The sequence below is a fragment of the Pithys albifrons genome, chromosome 3, assembly GCF_047495875.1.
Source record: "Pithys albifrons albifrons isolate INPA30051 chromosome 3, PitAlb_v1, whole genome shotgun sequence".
In the NCBI taxonomy this organism is placed as follows: domain Eukaryota; kingdom Metazoa; phylum Chordata; class Aves; order Passeriformes; family Thamnophilidae; genus Pithys; species Pithys albifrons.
The window spans coordinates 96,402,165-96,421,406 of record NC_092460.1 but is presented as its reverse complement, the minus strand read 5'-3'; the positions used below and the strand labels follow the sequence as shown (position 1 = coordinate 96,421,406).

At 42.4% G+C, this 19,242-nt stretch overlaps 1 protein-coding gene across 12 annotated transcripts in view; it reads left to right on the top strand.

Moving 5' to 3' along the window:
• CELF2 (CUGBP Elav-like family member 2) overlaps nt 1–19,242 on the top strand; it is a 553,335-nt gene that overhangs the window by 514,986 nt on the left and 19,107 nt on the right. For 8 of the 12 annotated variants that reach the window (XM_071552839.1, XM_071552831.1, XM_071552836.1 and 5 more), the window contains 2 exons: nt 12,138–12,257; nt 18,933–19,130. In XM_071552839.1, the coding sequence (XP_071408940.1) occupies nt 12,138–12,257; nt 18,933–19,130 (318 nt within the window). Of the gene's footprint in view, nt 1–12,137; nt 12,270–18,932; nt 19,131–19,242 lie in introns of all 12 variants that reach the window. The other 4 variants (XM_071552829.1, XM_071552833.1, XM_071552830.1 and 1 more) reach the window with 2 other exon arrangements.

The following is a 19,242-nucleotide window of genomic DNA, read 5'->3' as shown; positions in this document are numbered from 1 at the left end:
TTACAATACATTATATTTTGTAAGTGTCTCTCTACTCCACCTTAATCTCTATTTCAAGCTACAAGAATCCCAGTCTGTAAAAAAAGCTGTTTTTCTTTCTCTTGGAAGCACTGTTTCAAGTTCATTCAGGGGTTGCTTTCTACTAAAGAAATGTGATGGTATCAGCTTGCCTACACAGGTAGATATGTGAGCTTATATCTAATATATCCAAGCCCAGAAAATGCTGCAGTTCGTAATATCCAGGAAATAATGTAAATCTTAGAAAAACTCATGCATTTGAAGGAGCATTCAACTATTTCAAGTTTACTATTGTCAGCACTGTTCCTTCAACCCTACTGGATTGTGCATGTGTCCATGGTCCGTGGATATTCCTGGTCTGTTTCCCTAAGAGGGGATGATTACAAATAACAACAATAATAATAACAATAAAATAACAACAACAACAACAATGATCATAATAAATGTCTTTAACCTAATCGTTTCAGCATTTTCTCAGAAGAACTACTTGTTTGAATGTAGGGCTACTGATTTATTTTATGCACTGGCCAAACAAAAGTATCTCCAACAACTGCATGTGTTTAAAACCGAGTAAAGTAAACCCTCAACTGCCCTTGCTGTGTGCAGGACAAAAATGTGCAATACGGACAAAAAGAAGCAGTGTCCCATTGAGCTACATATGACTTTACAAATGGTCTGCAAAGGACCTGGCTGAGTAATTTTACATTAGCAAGATAATCCTCGAGTTCTGTGGCTTGCAGGGGTGAATGACTGTATCTTGTGGATGTGCTATTACAATGGGGTTGTGCTTGCACACCCCACTAAAAATCCTTTCTTCCATGGAAATTATTATTCATGCACCTGCAGGATTCATAACTCCTTTAACTACAGACTCAGATGTTCAATATCTAGTTTATCTCATCTCTATTCTAAAACATCACAGATAGGACTCCCAAGTGTCCGAAGTAAATAAATCTTTTAGGAGCATCTTATTGCAATGGAGACAAACACCTCCCAAGAATTATTTACCTGATCTTAAGACAGATGTGCGAGAGAGGTGGAAAAGAAGATAAATCAGGCCATCCCCTCCCATGTACTTGAATTTGAATTGCCATATATGTGCGTGGTTAGCACTCATACAACAGAGACATGGCTTACCTTGAACTGTAGCCTTGGACTCTACTGACACTCTTTTTTTTATGAAGAGAGAGATGCTACTGGTTGTTGTTTGTCCTTGCTTGGTGATGGAAGTGTGTCAAAGATGTTGCAGGCACAGGGAGGGCAATGTGGAGGAACCTGCGCTCCAGGCAGGAGATCCTGGCCTCAAGTAGAGTCTTATGATTCTAGATCAGAAATTCTTTGGGAAGTGGTTTAGGAGTGGCTGTATGCTGAAGTGGCTCCACATAAAGGTCATCTCAGCATCAGGGCATGAGTCCCTGAACAATAGCTTGCTCCAAATTGTGTGAGATAGCAGTAATAAACATGAGAGCACAGCACAGTTCCCTGGAGACATGGTTTGGATGTGAACTCAGTGGTGCTTCAATGAACACAGCCACAGCCCTCAGCCCTACTGAGTAAAACACAGTCATAAACGCTCAGTAATTCTTCTTTGTTTTCTTCATAGTGCGGTGATTCAATTTAGTTTGATTGCAGTGAAAGTTACAGTTGGAAATATCTAATGGTCAGCTATGAAGTTTTACTCGAGCCAGTCCACTGTGCCTTATTACTCTCTTCCTGAGCCTCTCTAAAGTACTTCCCACCCAAAACCAAAGGTGATTCATCACTGTGGTCTCCCAGCAAGAATGCACAATGTGTTGCAGGCACAGTGCTGAAGTACAGCTTGTAGTTTACACTGGAGGTGGATGGTCTTCACTGAGCAATGCATTTCAACAAAACAGAAGCCTCAGTGTGGAACTGGCCCAGAATAATAACTGCTTTTTTACTGTCTCTCTCTGTCTTCATAATGTCACAGGAAAATGTACCATGAAACACCAAGATTCACACAACCAGCCTAGATTCACAAAGACATGCCCAATCAATAAACCCTAGTTTGTTCAAATACCTTCTGTTAGGTAGATAGGTTTGGAGGAAACATATGAAACAGAACACTAGAAAACTACAAAAATAACCAGCTGATAGGTTTGTCTGCCATACCTGTAGTACCTCTGTGTGCTCTGTTTTCTTCTTTGCACTGCTGTGAAAGGTCCATGCTGTAGACACTGTAATTTCAAGATAATCATAAATGTCAAGTTAAGTGTTAACATAAATAACATAAATGATTAAAATAAGTGACCCTGATTTTCACTTCTCCCAAGCTCACCAAACTTCTTTAGCTCTCAAAGAACCATGCATTACTGAAGGGTATGCATTGGAGTCTAAGTTAATCTCCAGTTCTTGAAGATGTTGGTTTCTGAATTTTCCAAGGATTTGAATTCATTGGTTCACCTCTTTATGTTTTCTTTTTATAATTATTCTTTTATAAGTCAGTGTATACATAGGACTTTGTAAAATATAAAGCTGCTTTCAGAAAGCCAGAACCAGAAGGATCACCACGGAAAGACTCCTTCCTTTCCTCTCCCTCTCTGTCTTGCATACTCTCCTTTGCACGTGCATGCACGCAGATACACAGAAACCGCCAGATGTTGAGTGGATGGTCCCCTGCCTTCCTCCTTTGCTCACTGCTGCTCCTCTCTCCCTGTTCCTTGAGAAAATATGAACAATCTTTCACAGGAACTGTTCACCTATGAGCAGTGAAGAAGTAGCAGGACACTGACTTATTAGAGAAAGGCTGTGATATTGGTATATGTCTTTCTATATTGTCATTCTTGTTTCCCCTGACTCTTTCTTGCTCTCTTGCTTTTCTGGTGCTCTCTCCCCTAGAGAGCATCTGTCACTTTTATTTTATTCTATCCAAGCATGAGCAGAGCACTTAAACTTACTAGAATCTTCCTTTTTGACATGTCAGACAGCACTTTCAAGGTACCGGAAAATGTGCAAGTGTTTACCTCTTTCTCTACAGCAGTGGCAATGTGTTTGTCAGAGGACCTACTGCAGAATAAACCACTCCAGACCAGGAAAATCCACCTCTCATTTTCCAAAAATTGCCCTGAGAAATAGAACCAGTGCATGCTGGTTCTGTTAGCAATGGAGAGACCACCAGTTTGTGCAAGGGTGAATACTCAGATTGGCTGGAGATCACCGTAAAGGGCAGACAATTTAATGCCAATCACACAAGCTAGTTAGATTAGAATACTGATGAGCCCTAGTGAAAGGCCAACTGCATCTTTTAGCAAAAATATTAAAATGCCCCCGTTTCTCCCACCTCCCCCTCCGGATTCTCCACAAGAATAAATTAAAACATGGAGGTGTGGTTATTATCACAGAATAATTAGACCCCATGGGATTAGAGACACTCAAAGTTTGTTAATGCCCCTGGGTTGTGATTATCTAATAATGATGATGCCTCTGTCATTGCTTAATTATTCTTCCCCTTTAAAATGTTCCTTCTGCAGTCAGAGCCCATAGATATGCTCATTTCAGGCCCCAACACCACTGCAGATTCCTGAGAGCAGAGTCACATGAGCACCATTATTGACTTACCCACTTCTCCCCCACACTCATGCTTATAATCCTCATTTCATAAGCTCCAGCATTACTATATTTGAGTGATTCCCCTTTTCCATAAGACTTTTCATTTGTGTGTTCAGGAGAAAGGTTTGGGGCCTCCATCTGTTCGAAAACATAGTGCTACATAAAGAGAACAAACCTTAATCAATTGACCTTAAATATGTAAGACCAGATCTGGCCAGAACCCCACATAACTCCTGGTCAGTGGTCCAGATTCCCAGCTACATAAGAGCCTCCTCCAGCTCAGTGCCTTTCATCTCTGTTTGAGAGAGCACCACAGCCAAAATAAGAGGTTATAAATCAGGCAAAAGTTTGAAGCTTTGCACGGACTTTGTGCAACACAACTAAACTTTGTCCAATATCTTTATTGTCTCACTCAGGCCAGCAGGTGTTCATGATGTTTAGATACAATTTGCAAGACATAGTCCCAAACATGGTTGGATTTTGCAGCTAAAGATTAGGAAAAAAAAAGCCCAACCAAAAAAACAGAGAACGCAGCCTTAATCTGATTATCCTTAAATCCAGTGTTGTCTCTTAGCTTTATTATCCCTCTTGGACTAAGCAAGGGACAAAGGCATATTACGTTTACCCAAGAGATTTTGTGTAGTAAACAAAGATTTTAAATCCAGCTTGCTAAAATTACAGAATTCTACTTTGAGTTTAATATTTCTTTCTGTTTTGTCCTTATAATTCTGTTATAAAATGCTTATAATTTTTTCTATGTCACTGGCTGGGGAGCTGCTAAAAGTATTAATTTTTTTTTCCTTTTTTAACTACCTTTACTCACATTGGATATTTTCTTTATATCCTATCTTTACCTTCTACTGTGATTTTATTTTCTGTTGCACATTGCTGAATATGAGAGGAATCTAAAATCTGAAAGAATCATCCAAGATCAGAACCTCCTTTTTGTTAGGTGTAGATGAGGCCCTGGAACTCTAACCCATGCAATGTCATTGTGGAAGCCTAAAACTGGAACCCCAGACAAGAGTTAAGTGGCATATTCAGTGTCAACCTCTGTTCCTGTAAACACACCCAAGAACAGAAACCAGATCTCCCGTTCGTTTTCTGCCAATGCATCTTCGTTCTTGAGCCTTCTTCCATTCTGCCTTGGTGTGACCTGACTGTTTCAACTTTTCTGCTACACTGTTCTAATTCCCATGGAATAATTCAGTTTGAAGGTCCCTCAAGAGGTCTGTTTGTCAGACTCCCTGCTCAAAACAGGGTCAAATGGGAGGTGAGATCAGGTTGCTTTATGACTTGATCCAAACAAGTCTTGAAAACCTCCAAAGACACAGATGTGACAATCTGGGTAATTTGTTCCAGTGCTTGACAATCCTTAGAGTACAAATGTTTTCACTTATATCTGGACTGAACTTCACTTTTTTCAATTTACCTCTCATCTTCCCATCACCTTCTACTGCTCTGTGTAGTGGATGACCTCCTTGGGAGCACTGGGAGGCTGCTTTAGGGTTCACCTAAAGCCATGTCTTCTCCAGCCTGAACAAGTCCCACCAGGATGAGTGTTGGAGTCCCTGCCCAATGTGCTGGCCTTGTGCTGAACTCGCTTCACCTGATCAATGTTTTTCTTGCAATGAGGAGCCCTCACCTGGATGTGATCTTTAGATGTGATGTAACAAGCATTGAGTAAAGTGAAAACATCACCTGGATCTCTGGCTCATCTCCTATTTCCAGTCCAGGATGCTGTTTGCTTTCTTTTCTGCCAGTGCCTGCTGCTGGCTCATGGTCACCTCCCACCAAGACCCCCCAAAGTCCTTTTCAGCAAAGCTTCTCTGCAGCCCATCCATCCCCTGCTGTGTTACTGAAAAGGATTATTCCTCCCCAGGTGCAGGAATTTGCATCTGTCCTTGTTAAATTTCATAAGGCTCCTGTTGGCAGATTCTGCCTGTCTGTGTCACTCTGATGGCAGCCATTTAGTCAGCAGCAGTGAGATCCATTTTATCTGGCTCTTGGAGTCAGTGAGCTTGGGAAAGCAGCAGAAACCCAGAAATACACCCAAATTCAGTACAAAAAGAGGGTTCTGGACTCAGACAACCCCCAACACAGATTTGACAGTAGCATCTCCCAAAAGAAAATGCTTTCTCTCCAACATCTCATGCTTGAAGTCATAGAAATGCTGAGCCTAAAATTTGTGGGCAATATTGATCCCTGGTGCACTACTACATCGTCTCCCCTGGAGCACAATAAGTGCTTTGAACACCCAGTTATTTCAACTCTCCATTAAGTAAAACAAGAGCCAAGTAGTGCTTCACAGGTGAGTGGTGACAGGCAGGTGACTGATAGCAGAGTAAACCCTGAGCTTCCTGTTGTGCCATGCATTGAGTAGTGACAGGCAATTGTGGAGTGTCACCAGGAGTTGCCTAAAGGAAAGCTGTCAGCAGGGCTGACACAGTTACCCATGTGGAGCTGTGTGTGGAAAGTCCCAGCATAGTTAAGCCAGGCCTGGAGCTGCCCTGAAGCCCTGCAGCACCAGAAAGCTGGTTCTGCTCCAGAAACATCAGCTGCTCTTCACATGGATGGGGTTGGCAAGGTCTACGTCAACCTTCCATGCAGGTAAAGAGCTGAAGCTACCTTTGCTTTTGCTTGCCTGTTTCCTTCTGCCCTAAACCCCAAATGATGTTTCCAGTAAGAAACTTTACTTTAAATGTTCAAAATGCCTCTTTGATAATCTTATTATCTTAGTCCAATACCTGCAGTTTGTGTATCATTTCCAGACAGCATGCCAGTGTTGGAAGAGGAGAAAGGGCACAGAACAAGGTGAAGTGGAACAGAGACTGCACAGCCCACTGTGTATCATCACCCATAAATAGTGCCAAGTTAGCATGTGCAGTACAGACTTTCCAAGAGATTCTCCTTTTCCTGTGGTATATGACTTTGCTAAGAAATTATTGGAATTCTTTTTTACTTAGACATTTACAAAAAAAAAATAAGGAAACAATGAGGTTGACTACACACTGCAAACCATCTTTCTTCTAAATCATAGCAGCACATGTGTGATTTGAATAGGTCCTTTCCTTCAGAGCAACAGAAGGGTTATCCAGTACTTTGTTTCACCCCCAGTGCTGAGGCAGACGCTGACCTTCAATGTGGGGAAGAGGATTCCTGAAGATAATCAGAGAGATGGAGCACCTCTCCTGTGAGAAAAGGCTGGGAGAGTTGGGGTTGTTCAGCCTGGAGGAGAGAAGGCTCTGGGAGAACCTTGTTGCAGCCTTTGAGTACTTAAAAGGGGCATACAAGCAAGCTCAGGACGAACTTTTTAGCAGGGCCTGTAGAGATAGGACAAGGGATGATGTGTTTAAACTAAAATAACAGGTTTAGACTAGATATAAGGAAGAAATTTTTCACTATGAGCATGGTGAGACACTGGCACAGGTTTCCCAGAGAGGTGGTAGATGCCCCATCCTTGGAAACAGTCAGGGTCAGGTTGAATGGGACCCTGAGCAACCTGATCCTGTTGAAGATCACAAATTACAGGGGGATGGACTAGGCAACCTTTAAGGTCCCTTCCAACCTAAGCCATTCTATGATTCTATGATTCATATTATAAATTGGCTCTGAGACATGTGAGGGGTGGGGATTGCCAAGGCTGTACTACAGAGAAACAAAGGTCTGTGGTTTCAGTATATGGAGAAGCCCTATTGAGGGTACTCCTTTGTCTTAGATGTAGGAAGGAACTAGGAGTGACAAAAATGTGTGTCTGTACCTCCAAGATACAGCTTTCTGAGAGACAAGCCAGCAGCTGGGAAGCAGAAAGTCTTGCAGCAAAAAAACATACAAGTGCTTTATCCAGGGCAGCACAAGAAGCTTGAGGCAGAACTGGGAAAGGCATCAGTAGCATCATAGCTCATCTGTGTGCCCTCTAGGACAATTCAGCCCAACCTGAGATAGAAATCTGCATTAAAGGTCTTTAAATCTCAGAGGCAGTTGAAAAGAATAGTTTTGACTGGACTAGCTTAAACTAACAACGAGACTGCCAGAGGTGGGGGAAATTAATTCCATCCACAGTGTGCACAGCAAAGCCAAAGAAATATTTACATATCATTGCCTTTCCTAGATGCTGTTATCCTGAATCTAGTTTTGCAGCTGAGGTAAATCCAGATGATGTAAATCATCATGACTCTATTGACATAAGCTGGCCAAAAGAATGGCCAAAAGTGTCTATGCTAATACCAGTTGTTTTTCTAGGTTGGCATAGTTTATAGGAATTGTGTTGAAATATTACTTAAATTAAAAGAGAAAGAGCTCATTGCTAGTTTAGATTTCTATTAAAAAAGATCTCTGACCAAAAAGGTGTTATAACCTTTTATAGGCAGAAGTAAATGTTTTGAGGAGAACAGTTGAAAATGCCAGCTCCTTCCAGCCTTAAAAATCTGAGTGCAACATTACTGGTTAACACAAATGTCTCTGTTATGGAGAACAACCACTCCAAACAAAAATGTATCAAGGAGAACTCTGTTAAAGAATGTATTAACCAAAGGCCAAGTCTCTTTATTCATAATGAAACCAATAGCAAAATTCCACCAGTTAGATGGAAGAAGCACATTAAGATCAAATGGCTGGGTTTGGGACTGACTTGTGGAGAGTGTTGGGAAAAGGCTGCAGCCCTGTTCTTCTCCATTTTATAGTTTCTTATAAATGTAATTTCTATTTTTCAAAGTCTTTTAGATGTTTATTAAAATGGAATTGAGTTTGTAATAAGGAGGAGGAAGGATGTGAGACTGACACAGAAATCTGGGAATAGAGGGGTCAGTGAAAAGAAACAGTAAGGTCTCTAACAGTAAAATAAACACTTGCAACCTTCTTGCCTTTCATGGTTGGAGATGCAAAGGGCTCTGTAGGGTCTCTGTATGTGGCTTGAATGGAGAAGGCAAGAGGTGACCCCCATGCAGTGTGCCCATAGGAAAGGGCAGGTTTTTCTACAGGTTACCGGACAACTCTTTACTCTTAGAGGTCTAAACTGACCTCTTTAGCCAATGCTGTGATACTATTTTCACATATTAATAGAGTTTTAAGGTTGGGGGGTGTGATGAACATCTTGTCTGAAATCTGGCAGCAACAGCTGAAAGATTCAACCCCATAACTCCTGCTGATAGTCTCTGATTGTGAATACAGCCTCTCAGAAAGTCAGCAACTTATTGCAGTATCACATACTAGAAAGGAAAACGTTCCTTTGAGTAGACAAAATCTTATCTTTCATGGTCTGGTTTTTATCCAGAAGTTAAGATTGTGAGGGAGTGACTGGTGCAGCTGGTGAAAAGCATCTCAGTTCTTCACCAAGTGTTGTATATTCAGCCAGCATTCAGCAGGCTGGATCTCCAGTCTGCTCAATCTCTCCCCTTAACTTCTATATCACACCACAGGAGGCAAGGATAAAATCCCCAGGATAAAGAGAAAAACAGTACACCAAATGTTGTGGGTACAGGGTGTGCCAGACTAAGTGACACCAAAAGTCAGTGTGGCTTGCAGGGTTTTTTTCCGTGTTAAATTTTCCTTACTCTTGTCCCAAATGTTCATGCACCAGTATCACTGAGGTCAGTTCCTGGTGGCACTCCAGCTCCATCCACCACGTTCCTCGAGGCAGATGCCTACTCTTTATGAAGCAGCACGATGATGTGATTCTATTCAGAGCAGCAATGTTCTGGCATGGAGAATGGAGGGAGTTGTGACATGTTCTTTTCATTTATTTGGTGGCAGGGGAACCTGGTAAAAAACAATTTATAAATTCTGTAGGTATCCAATCTATTTTTGTCATCTGGACAACTCAAAGACATAAATATAGAATACAGTATTCCAACGGCAAATCATTCTTCCTTTGCCATTACTCTGAGCATTTGTGGAGCCCAAGAGTTTTTTTGACACGAGAGAGTTACACAAGTTCCCCAAAAGTACTGCAAGTCATCTGCTATTACCACAAGGCATGTGATTTTTCTTCTCTCCCTTTCGTTCAATATATGTTACAATTTTTTAGTTCAAAGGAACTAGAAAATGGCAAAGGACAGGAAAAGCACAGTCCTTATCTCTGGATGGGTTTCAACATATTCTAGGAGCACATGAAGTAAAGACTTTCAGCTGGTCTAGGCCTTCACACATCTTGTAGGACCTTATAACTTTTGTTTTGTCTCCCTTTAATTTTTGGGAGGATGAGGCATACCATTGCCTCATCTGTTGATTTTATACAGCATATAGATAGTAGAAACCACACAATTTGTTCAGTTTCTATCTCCTCAAAGATGCAATAAGCTGAAGAGGAAAAATCACTGGCCCACTGGAGCTGTGAGGCAGATCACTGCTGAGCAGAAGAAATAGCCACCAAAACAAAATGCTGATTTCTGAGGTGCTTTAGTGCTCTAACTATTTTACAGTGATTATTTGGCAAGTCATGATTTAGGCAAACTAGATAATCTGCATTGTAGCTTCAAATGGGAGAAGTACTGAGGCATCTGCTCTGTGGAGTAGAGAAACCTGATACAAGCAAAAGAAGAAAAGAGACGTTGGCCCCAGATACTGACCATCCCTGGACATGTGTTTGAACAGGCAAACTATGATAAGAGCCACCACAACACACTGTGGGCTGCACAAGAAGGAAGGATTCAAGCAGATTTTTTCTGCCTTCTCCAACAGATGTGTTGACAATCTCTTAGCATATGGTTTTTGTTCACAGGAATTATTTGCCCCCAGCTTTAATGTAATTTACAGGCAGTTTCCGAGCCCCCATTTCTCTCATTTCTTAAGTATATGTGTTTCCTCAAGAGAAAATACTGATAATCCTCTTAAAGAGAAAATACATGGAATTTAGTCTGGTCAAAACCAATCAGAACCTTCATATTTGAGGTTTATGTCCTTCATCTAAATGATTTGCTAATGAACATTAACAGAAACACAGAACAGTGGTCACAGGGAATTCACTTGGGTTGTGTCCTCTCTTGGTGCCCACATCTGACAAAGGTGGGGGTTTTTACTTGGGTTTTGTTACTTTTTTTAATCAAAGACATTATTGGATTGTTATTGCTTTGTGGGAACAGATTGAATAATGAAAGCTGCTTCTGTCTGCACCATACCAAATTATTCAAGCTAAGATTGCAGATGCTGGGAGACAAGGAATGCATAACAGAGTCTGGAAGTCTCTCTTCACTCACACCAAGAATGTTCTTTGTACTTTGAGGCCTCATGACTTGTCTTTGCTTGGTCTTAGTGTTGTGAGGGTGGGTTATTTGTAGGTTAGAGCTTTAAGGTTTCCCCATAGAGTGGAAAAGTTGCCTTCTACTTTCCTTGCTGGATGCTGTCAGCTCTAGAGACTTCACTTTCTTGAGGGTTCACTGAGTAATCTGATGTGTTTGACAGCCCAAAACAGCAACAAGATAAAAGTGATCTTAACCATTTCATAGCTAGGTAATGAATAGGAGCAAAAGGTGCGGCATAGACACGATGTGCCTCTGGTACATCAGCAACAAAACGCTGACTTTAAACGTTCACTTTTGATAAGATAATGCAACTTCATAACTGAAAAGCAAGGAAGTTTATGATTGATGCACTCAAATAGGGCTCAGGAGACAAGCTAAAAACCTAATTGCTTCTGCAGCTTTTATGAGTGTGATTCATCTGGTATAACTTTATTTACCTGTAAAGTTAAGTGTTTAATCTACACTGGTTATTCAAGGCCCTTCTGTGAGAGAGACTGATATTTCTACTTCACCTGACCTGTCCTAAACGATGACTCTTTTTAAGGTGCTTTATACTGTGATGAGACTGTGAGTCTGTTCCTGAACACATAGTTTAGATGGATTCATCTCACCCACCTTCATCATTCCCTTGACACTGCAGCAGCAAGGACACCTCCACCTTTTCCCCTCTGGCAGAGCTTTTGGGGATACACATAGTACACCTGGGGTGCCTGTACATGACCAGCTATGTATAATGGCCAGGCTAAAAGCCTGTTATAGAATGGAAAGTAGGAACATTTTGTATTTGCCTGGTCATTCTGTTTTTAAACTTCAGGTCTTTAAATGATGTTCATACAGTGTCCTAAAGCACAGTGTCTCACTGAGAGTAATTAAACTTAGTCTTAGGACGCTTGGGGCCCAGAGCAGTAAGCTGTTGTGTGAAAAAATTACTTAATTTTTCAAAGATGGATTTTGAAGTGTGGCAAAATCCCAACAGCCTGGTTAGCTCACCAGCCTGGCATGTTAGGTTGATTGACAAACTTTTGAGAAAGTGTTGGGTCTGATACTTACTAACTATATCAGTATTATGTGTGCAAATAATAGCACATTGGCACAATTTGGTGATCTAGTATTGGCAGTTCTAGGCTCACTGAAACTTTTCATGAACAATCATACTATTAATATCTTGAACAACGTTGGTCTACTGATCTCATTTTCTTTTTTTCTTCTCCTTGCAAGTAGCCCTGTTGTTCTCCACAGTATTGTAATCTGTTCCATGATCAAATAAAATAAACAAAATATGGCCTTAATTTTGGTTTGTTTTCCTTTCAGTGGCTGCATCAACTGCTAATTCCACAGCTGGTGCGGCCATGAATTCTTTGACTTCTCTGGGCACTCTCCAAGGACTGGCTGGAGCCACTGTTGGACTGAATAATATTAATGCACTAGCAGGTACCGTAAACAGTGAGTATTTATTGCTGTGGTGGACAGCCTTCCCCAATAATCATGCCACAAAAACTATCAATTGTAAAGTGATAATATGATTTTTAATCTATATACCAAAGAGGGGGGCAAGTGGATCCAGTTCCATTCATGGTATATATGCAGTTCTGGAGTCTTTTAGTCTCACACAGTTTGCTCTGCAAAGTGAAGTTCCTTGGGTCCCTTCACAAAGACTCCCTTTTCTTGCAGTACATATGGAAGGTAAAAGAAATGTCACCAGGGATTTGGGTTATCTAGGTCATAGGAGAGGCTTATTTTCATTGAGGGTTTCTGACAATAGGTGTATCACCCCAATGTGCAAAGCCTCACTCAGAAATATAGTGCCAAGAAAGATGTTTGCCACAGAGGCAGTCCTTTAAAATGTCTGTAGGAATTATCAAATTGACTTGAGAGCAGCATTCTTTAAAAATGAAGGCAAGTTTTGGCTTTTAATTGGCAAGTATAAGAGAATGCTGCAGTCAGTCACCTGTAATGCCAGAGCATGCACATCTATCCTGTGACACCTTAAAAACCCTGGCATCTCCAGTCCAATAGATGCCAGTAGTTGTTACAAACATTCTTCCTTGTTCTTAGTCTTGATCAAGATTTTCCTGAAGAAGAAGGAATTTTTTTTTATTGTTTCTGCTATGATGACTTCACCTTTGCCTGCAGTGGAAGATATTTGTCCAGCTGCATTTTTCCCCTCCCTCTTTTTCCTTTAGCTGCTGTTGCTCCTTGCATTTCCTTTTGCAATGCAAGGAATCTATTTGGTCACTGCCAGTCCGTGACCCGTCACAATGTACCCTCAGGAATGGATGTCCTCCTCAGTATCTCTTGCTTACTCTGATGCTCTGCATGATGTCCTTTCTGTCACTGTTACTTGGCTGCTCACGCAATCTTTTTGTTTTGTGATCTTTGGTTGGCACTGTTGGGAGCTGGGAAGGAAGGGGGCTTATGGATGTCCATGTAGCAATGTTGAGTGGTTGCATGGGGTCTTGTGTAAAACAGGACTTGCTTCTGGCAAGGACATGTATTTCACACAAACAACCTCTTTTAAATACAACTCAAGACCAACTTAAGAAAAGTAAGTATTAAGTCCCAAAATGGCAGATGTTATTTGCCTTTCTTATTATTACATAATTATCAAAGCAAGCCACTGGGAATGGCATGCATGATCAGCTGACTTACCTCCTCTCCTCTCATGAGCCCTTGTAGGAAGAGAGCTACCCTGTTGTAAGAAATCGTTAAATGTCCTTTCCTGAGAAACAGTCATTGTGCTTCACCTGGTTTATAAGAAGTCACAATATCAGGAGCAAAATATGGCATCCCACGCCTTCCCTCTCACAAGTACTAAGAACCCAGGCATGCTGGAACACTCCAACAAGACGTACCCCTTCATCAAGGCCCAGCAAGAGTGAACCACCTGTGAGCTCTTTGTGGGGGAACCCTTCTGCTGCACTCCTCTTAACACTCCTTGCTAGGCTGTAAGCAAAGAGTTTACATTTTCCCAGCAAGTATTTTGAGGTGATGTATGTGCAAATTTATCTGCATGTGTCATTTGAAGTATTAGTGATATACTTGCAAACTAGTATCAAATTTCAGCTTGTTTAAGCCACCATTACTTCCATGACTTGTACCAACAGTGACTTCAGTCCCAAATCTTCTTCGTGGATGTTTTAATGGACGTGTGTATGACATTTGCAAAATATGTGTGGGTATGTCTGTCTATGTATGTACATATATGAGGGAGAGCTAAGGAGGGGAAGCTGCTGTCCCATACCACAACTCAGCATTATGGCACTGTTTCTCTCAACACTGTGACACTGATTATCAGTTTCTGGTGCTTGTGATGCTAATGATAGTGTAGCATTCAAATTCCAACAACCTCCCCTGTCTGTTTAAATGACGATCCAGGACTTTTCCCAGTGACAATGTCTGATCCAGTCATTCCCACTGAAACCTGCCTGGGAATTTGCCTTCAGGAAACTTCATGTTCAATAAGTCTGATGTTTCACACAGACATGGCTTATGCCATGGTCAAAAGCACTCCAGTGAAAACATTCATTGGCCATGGACATTCCTGAAGTAATTGTGCAGAGAAGTTGGAATTAAGTGACATGATTCTAATTGGGGAATTAGAAAATTCAAAGCACAAGTCAAGTGAAGCTTAACCCAAAAGTTAATCAGAGAGTGGCACTGGGCTCAAGCATTGAGGTGTCCTGCTCTGTATGTGAGAATCACAGGAAGAATATCTTCCATGCTGAGCTCACTAGGAGACTCTTACCTGTTTTCTGGATCCTGTCTGGGTCCATGAAAAAGCTGCTGGACTATGGAGACTAATAGTGCTGTCATTGTAGAGAGAAGTGTTGTGGAAAGATGGCTGAAAGTCTTAAAGCTTAAAGAATGTGGAGTATGGTAAGTTTAACTGCCTCCAAGGGTCTGCTAGCAGTGAATCCCTGCAGGTAGGGATTTACCCAGTCTTCCCTTGGTTGTTCTTGAAGCATCTAAAAACTTAAATAGCAAAACATTAGACTGTCTCTTTGGGCATGTAAATTTAAGAATTGTAATTAGCAAAAAGAAGTATGAATAATGAGGAAAAATTAATAAAGAGGGAGGAAATGATTCTTTGCAATTAAGAAAGAAGAACACAGTGTCAGGATACTGAACAGCTACGTCACAATATTTGTGTGTGACCCCAGGGCAGTCACTTAGCCTTTCTGTCCCCATATTTACATCTGTAAAATGGAGATAAAACTATTCCTGACAGATTTGAAGGTGTTTGAAAAACACTTTGAGAGACCTTTAGACTTGCCAAGCATTGTTGCTTCTGTATTATGTAGAGAAACTCAGAAAAGTAGAAGGCCATAGATGAGAGGCTCCAAAAGGTTATTTCACAGCAGGGAGGAAGGGACCAGAGTTCAATGTCAGACTGAGGTGCACTGGTAGAGATAATAAAGAGATGGCAGAGATGTGTAACTGCAGCTGGGCCTTGTAGATTTCATAAAAATGTAAAACGGGAGAACAGAAAAATTGTGGAGAGCTTTCTGCTGCTCTGTTTTGCTCGGGAGGGAGTTGCATGAGACACGTGCATGGTGGTGGCAGTAGCTGTGCCCTTCCCAGCAGCAGTGCCATGGGCTGGGCTGTCTGGCTGCTTCCTAATCTGGAATCACTTGGTGGGAAGGGGCTATTGATTTCTGGGGAGAGAAGGGGGAGAATGCTGCCCACTGCAACACAAGGCATGTTTATCTAATAGGCTGATGACACATGAAAGATAACATGTTATCCTAATGCTACATTATCAAGTTATTTCAACACTCTAATGAAAAGAGAGATACAAGCTGCTTTAATCAGGAGACTCTAAACAGTCCTGTGTGTACACCCAGGCAACCAGCGACACAAACCAATGCACAAAAACATCAGAGCAGGTTAAGGTCAGCCTCAGGATCAAATTAGTATTAGTGTGTAATTTATAATATCTAATAGATTGTATAGTATACATAATTTCTTATAAAAAATATTGTTGTTATTATAATACTTTAAATGCCACTCTGTCACTTCCCCTCCTCAAAGGGCAGGGGAGAGAAAATACAGCAAAAGGCTCAGGGGTAGAGATAAAGGCAGGGAGTCATCACTCTCCAGCCACCACCATATGCAGAACAGATTGGACTTGGGGAAAGTAATTTAATTTATTAGCAATCAAATCAGAGTAGGGTAATGAGAAATGAAACCAAATCTTGAAAACACCTTCTCCCCACCCCTACCTTCCTACCTGGCTGAACTTTATTCCTGAATTCTCTACCTCCTCTGCCCCAGTGGCACAGGAGGATGGGGAATGGGAGCTGCAGTCAGTTCATCACATGTTGTTTCTGCTACTCCTGCCTCCCTCAGGGGTTGGACTCCTCACACTCTTCCTCTGCTCCAGCACTGAGTCCCACACATAGGAGACAGTTCTCCACCAACTCCTCCAGTGTGGGCTGCAGTTCTTCATTAACTCCTCCAGTATGTGTCCCTTCTAGGGGTGTTCCTCCAGGAACAGGCTGCTCCAGTGTGGGTCCCCCATGGGGTCACAAGTCCTGACAGCAAACCTGCTCCAGTGTGGAGCAGGAGCAGTCCTCTCTCCACAGGTCCTTCCAGGAGCATTGGCTTTTCACAGGGTCACAGCCTTCTTCAGGTACCCACCTGCTCTGGTGTGGGGTCCCTTCTCCAGGGACTGCAGGTGGATCTCTGCTCCACCATGGACCCCCATGGGCTGTAGGGGCACAGCTACCTCATCATGGTCTGCACCACAACCTGCAGGGGCATCTTAGTTCTGGTGCTTGCAACACCTCCTGCCCCTCCTTCACTGACTTGGGTGTCTGCATAGCTGTTTTCTCATATATCCTCACTGCTCTCTTCTCTGGCAGCAGTTGCCTTTGCATAGGGTTTTTTTTTCCCCTTTTTAACTTTGTTATCCCAGAGGTGCTCCCACCATCGCTGATGGGCTCTTGGCCAGTGGTGAGTCCATCCTGGAGCCAGCTGGAATTGGCTCTGTGGGAAGTATGGGAGGCTTCCAGCAGCTTCTCAGAGAAACCACCCCTGTAACCCCCACCTCTACCACACAAACCAATATAGTTTTATAACTGGAACCATTATACAAGAAATTCTGATGTCTCTTGAGCTCTGACAGAGATTTTTGTTCAAAGCAGTGGCAGCCAGTACCTCCCATCAGGGTACAGTGGTGCTCTGAAGTGGGGTGGAGGGGAAAGAGAAATCTTCAAAGTGTGAGACATTTTATTAAGGAAAGGCTAAGAATATCACATCAGTGTCAAGTGTTTAGTCACACAAATTATAGTAATATCAAAAGGTATAATTTATGCAGTACAATTCTCTTAATTGGCACAGACTCTGGTGGAGCCAGAAAGGTGCCACTTGAGCAATTGTCCTGATTATTGGAGACTCATAGGAATATGCTTTTCAAATCTACATAAGAGGTGGAAGGATACTGGGGTCAGCATCTTTATCCTCTGTCAATGCAGCATAATTCCCTGCAGTATTCTTCCTGTCTCTAAATTACTCAAGTGATAAGGTTTGTGCCATCTTCCTTGAAGATTTTTTCCCAGTCCAATAGACTTCATTGTTAATTTACTATAAAGTGTCCTCTGCTTAATTTCCCTCCTTTCCCCCAATTTACATACCAACCCTTATTACTGCACTGAAATTAAGCCCTTTCTTTCTCTTCAGTGTTCCTGGCTTTGGGATCTTAATATGGCAGCACCAGTCACCTCTTCACCCATCATTCTGCCAACCAAAACACTACACAGTCAAGATCTACACAATGATCTCCTGTGATTCTGGGTGCCCCATTTTTCTAGTGATTCATCTACTGTTCCTCAAGGGGCCTCATTAAGCCCTTTAAGTTGTTTGTAAGCTGTTCACCTAAAAACTAGGGTGCATGGGATAGCTAGTTGTGCAAGAAACATGGCCTGATTCTTGGTCCTGATGGGCACTTACTGCTTAGGTTGACTCAAGTTGGACCTGTGGAAGATGGGCAGTGCTCTGAACTCTGCCTTGCTTTTGGCTTCCAAAGAGACTGTAGGTCTAACAGAAAATCCACTTTTTCTGGAATTTCTGAAATAATTCTTAACACTTGTAACTGCAGCATAACTCATTTAGGAGCCATGGTGAGAAATAGAAGCAATGGAGAAAGGCTGTAGCCCAGGAGTTTGTCCACCATGGAATCAGAGGAGTACAACTCTTCTGCAGACCACACTGTTTGAAGGGATAAGGGATGCCATTTTCTACACAGCTAGCAATCCCACCTGAAATTTCCTCTTTGACAGCCATCCCAGTTAAATTACTCTGTTATTTACTAGGATGTGGAATCACTTCAAGTAAAAAAAAAGTGAAGTGACTCTGCCTCCTGTGAGAAAAAAGACATTGCTAGAAACAAATGCTTTGTTTCTTCATGAAAGATGCCTGGTCTGGATGAAGCATTTTTAGTTACTCTGGATGTGCTTCTGTTCACCTCTTGTGGAGTGACTGGAGTAACTGGAGGAGAGGGGTGGAAGCAAGCACAGAACATCACAGTCCATCATCCTACCACAAGCCTAAGGGACAAAGCCCATAATTGTACAGAGGGTTATCACAGAATCATTTAGGTTGGAAAAGACCTTTAGGAAGTTGTTTCAAAATGTGGTTAAATCAGGGTTCTCTGCTGCTTCTGTATAAGCAAAACACTTCTGCATATGATACAGTCGTGGCCTGTTGCTGAAGACCCCGGTCAGAGGGAGTGGGTTTCCTCACAGACTGCTTTTCCCAGTGGCCAACTTACAAGGACACAGGTCTGACAGGTCCCACTCTTCCAGCTTCAGACACCCCCAGCAGAAGCATAGGTGTCAAGGAGGGTGAGCAGAGAGGCTCTCAGGATCTCCAAGCCGTAGTACTTGCCAGTAGCAGGCTGCATGCGAGTCCATTTGACTGTGCAACCCTTGTGCTGAAGTGACCCTGACGCCACAGTCGTGTTTCTCTGTTCTCAGTCCCATTTGGTGGAGTGCCGAGCTGCATGCGCCGCTGTCGTTGTCAGTGTCATAATAATACCAACGACTTTCGGAAAGCACTAATGAACAAGTGCAATTTCTTTTCTCTATTGTTGGGTTTTTTGTAAAGTTGCTCAAATGCTCTCAGGTATGGCGGCCCTGAACGGAGGACTCGGCGCGACAGGCTTGACGAACGGCACGGCCGGCACGATGGACGCGCTCACGCAGGCCTACTCAGGAATCCAGCAGTACGCCGCCGCCGCGCTGCCCACCCTCTACAGCCAGAGCTTGTTGCAGCAGCAGAGCGCCGCGGGCAGCCAGAAGGAAGGTAAGTGCCCACACCCCCAAATCACCGAGCCAAAGCGGTATCTTCATCAGAGAGGCTTAATGAAACAACTTGAGTAGTCTCATCTGCGATTTCATTTTTTTTCCCTCTAGTT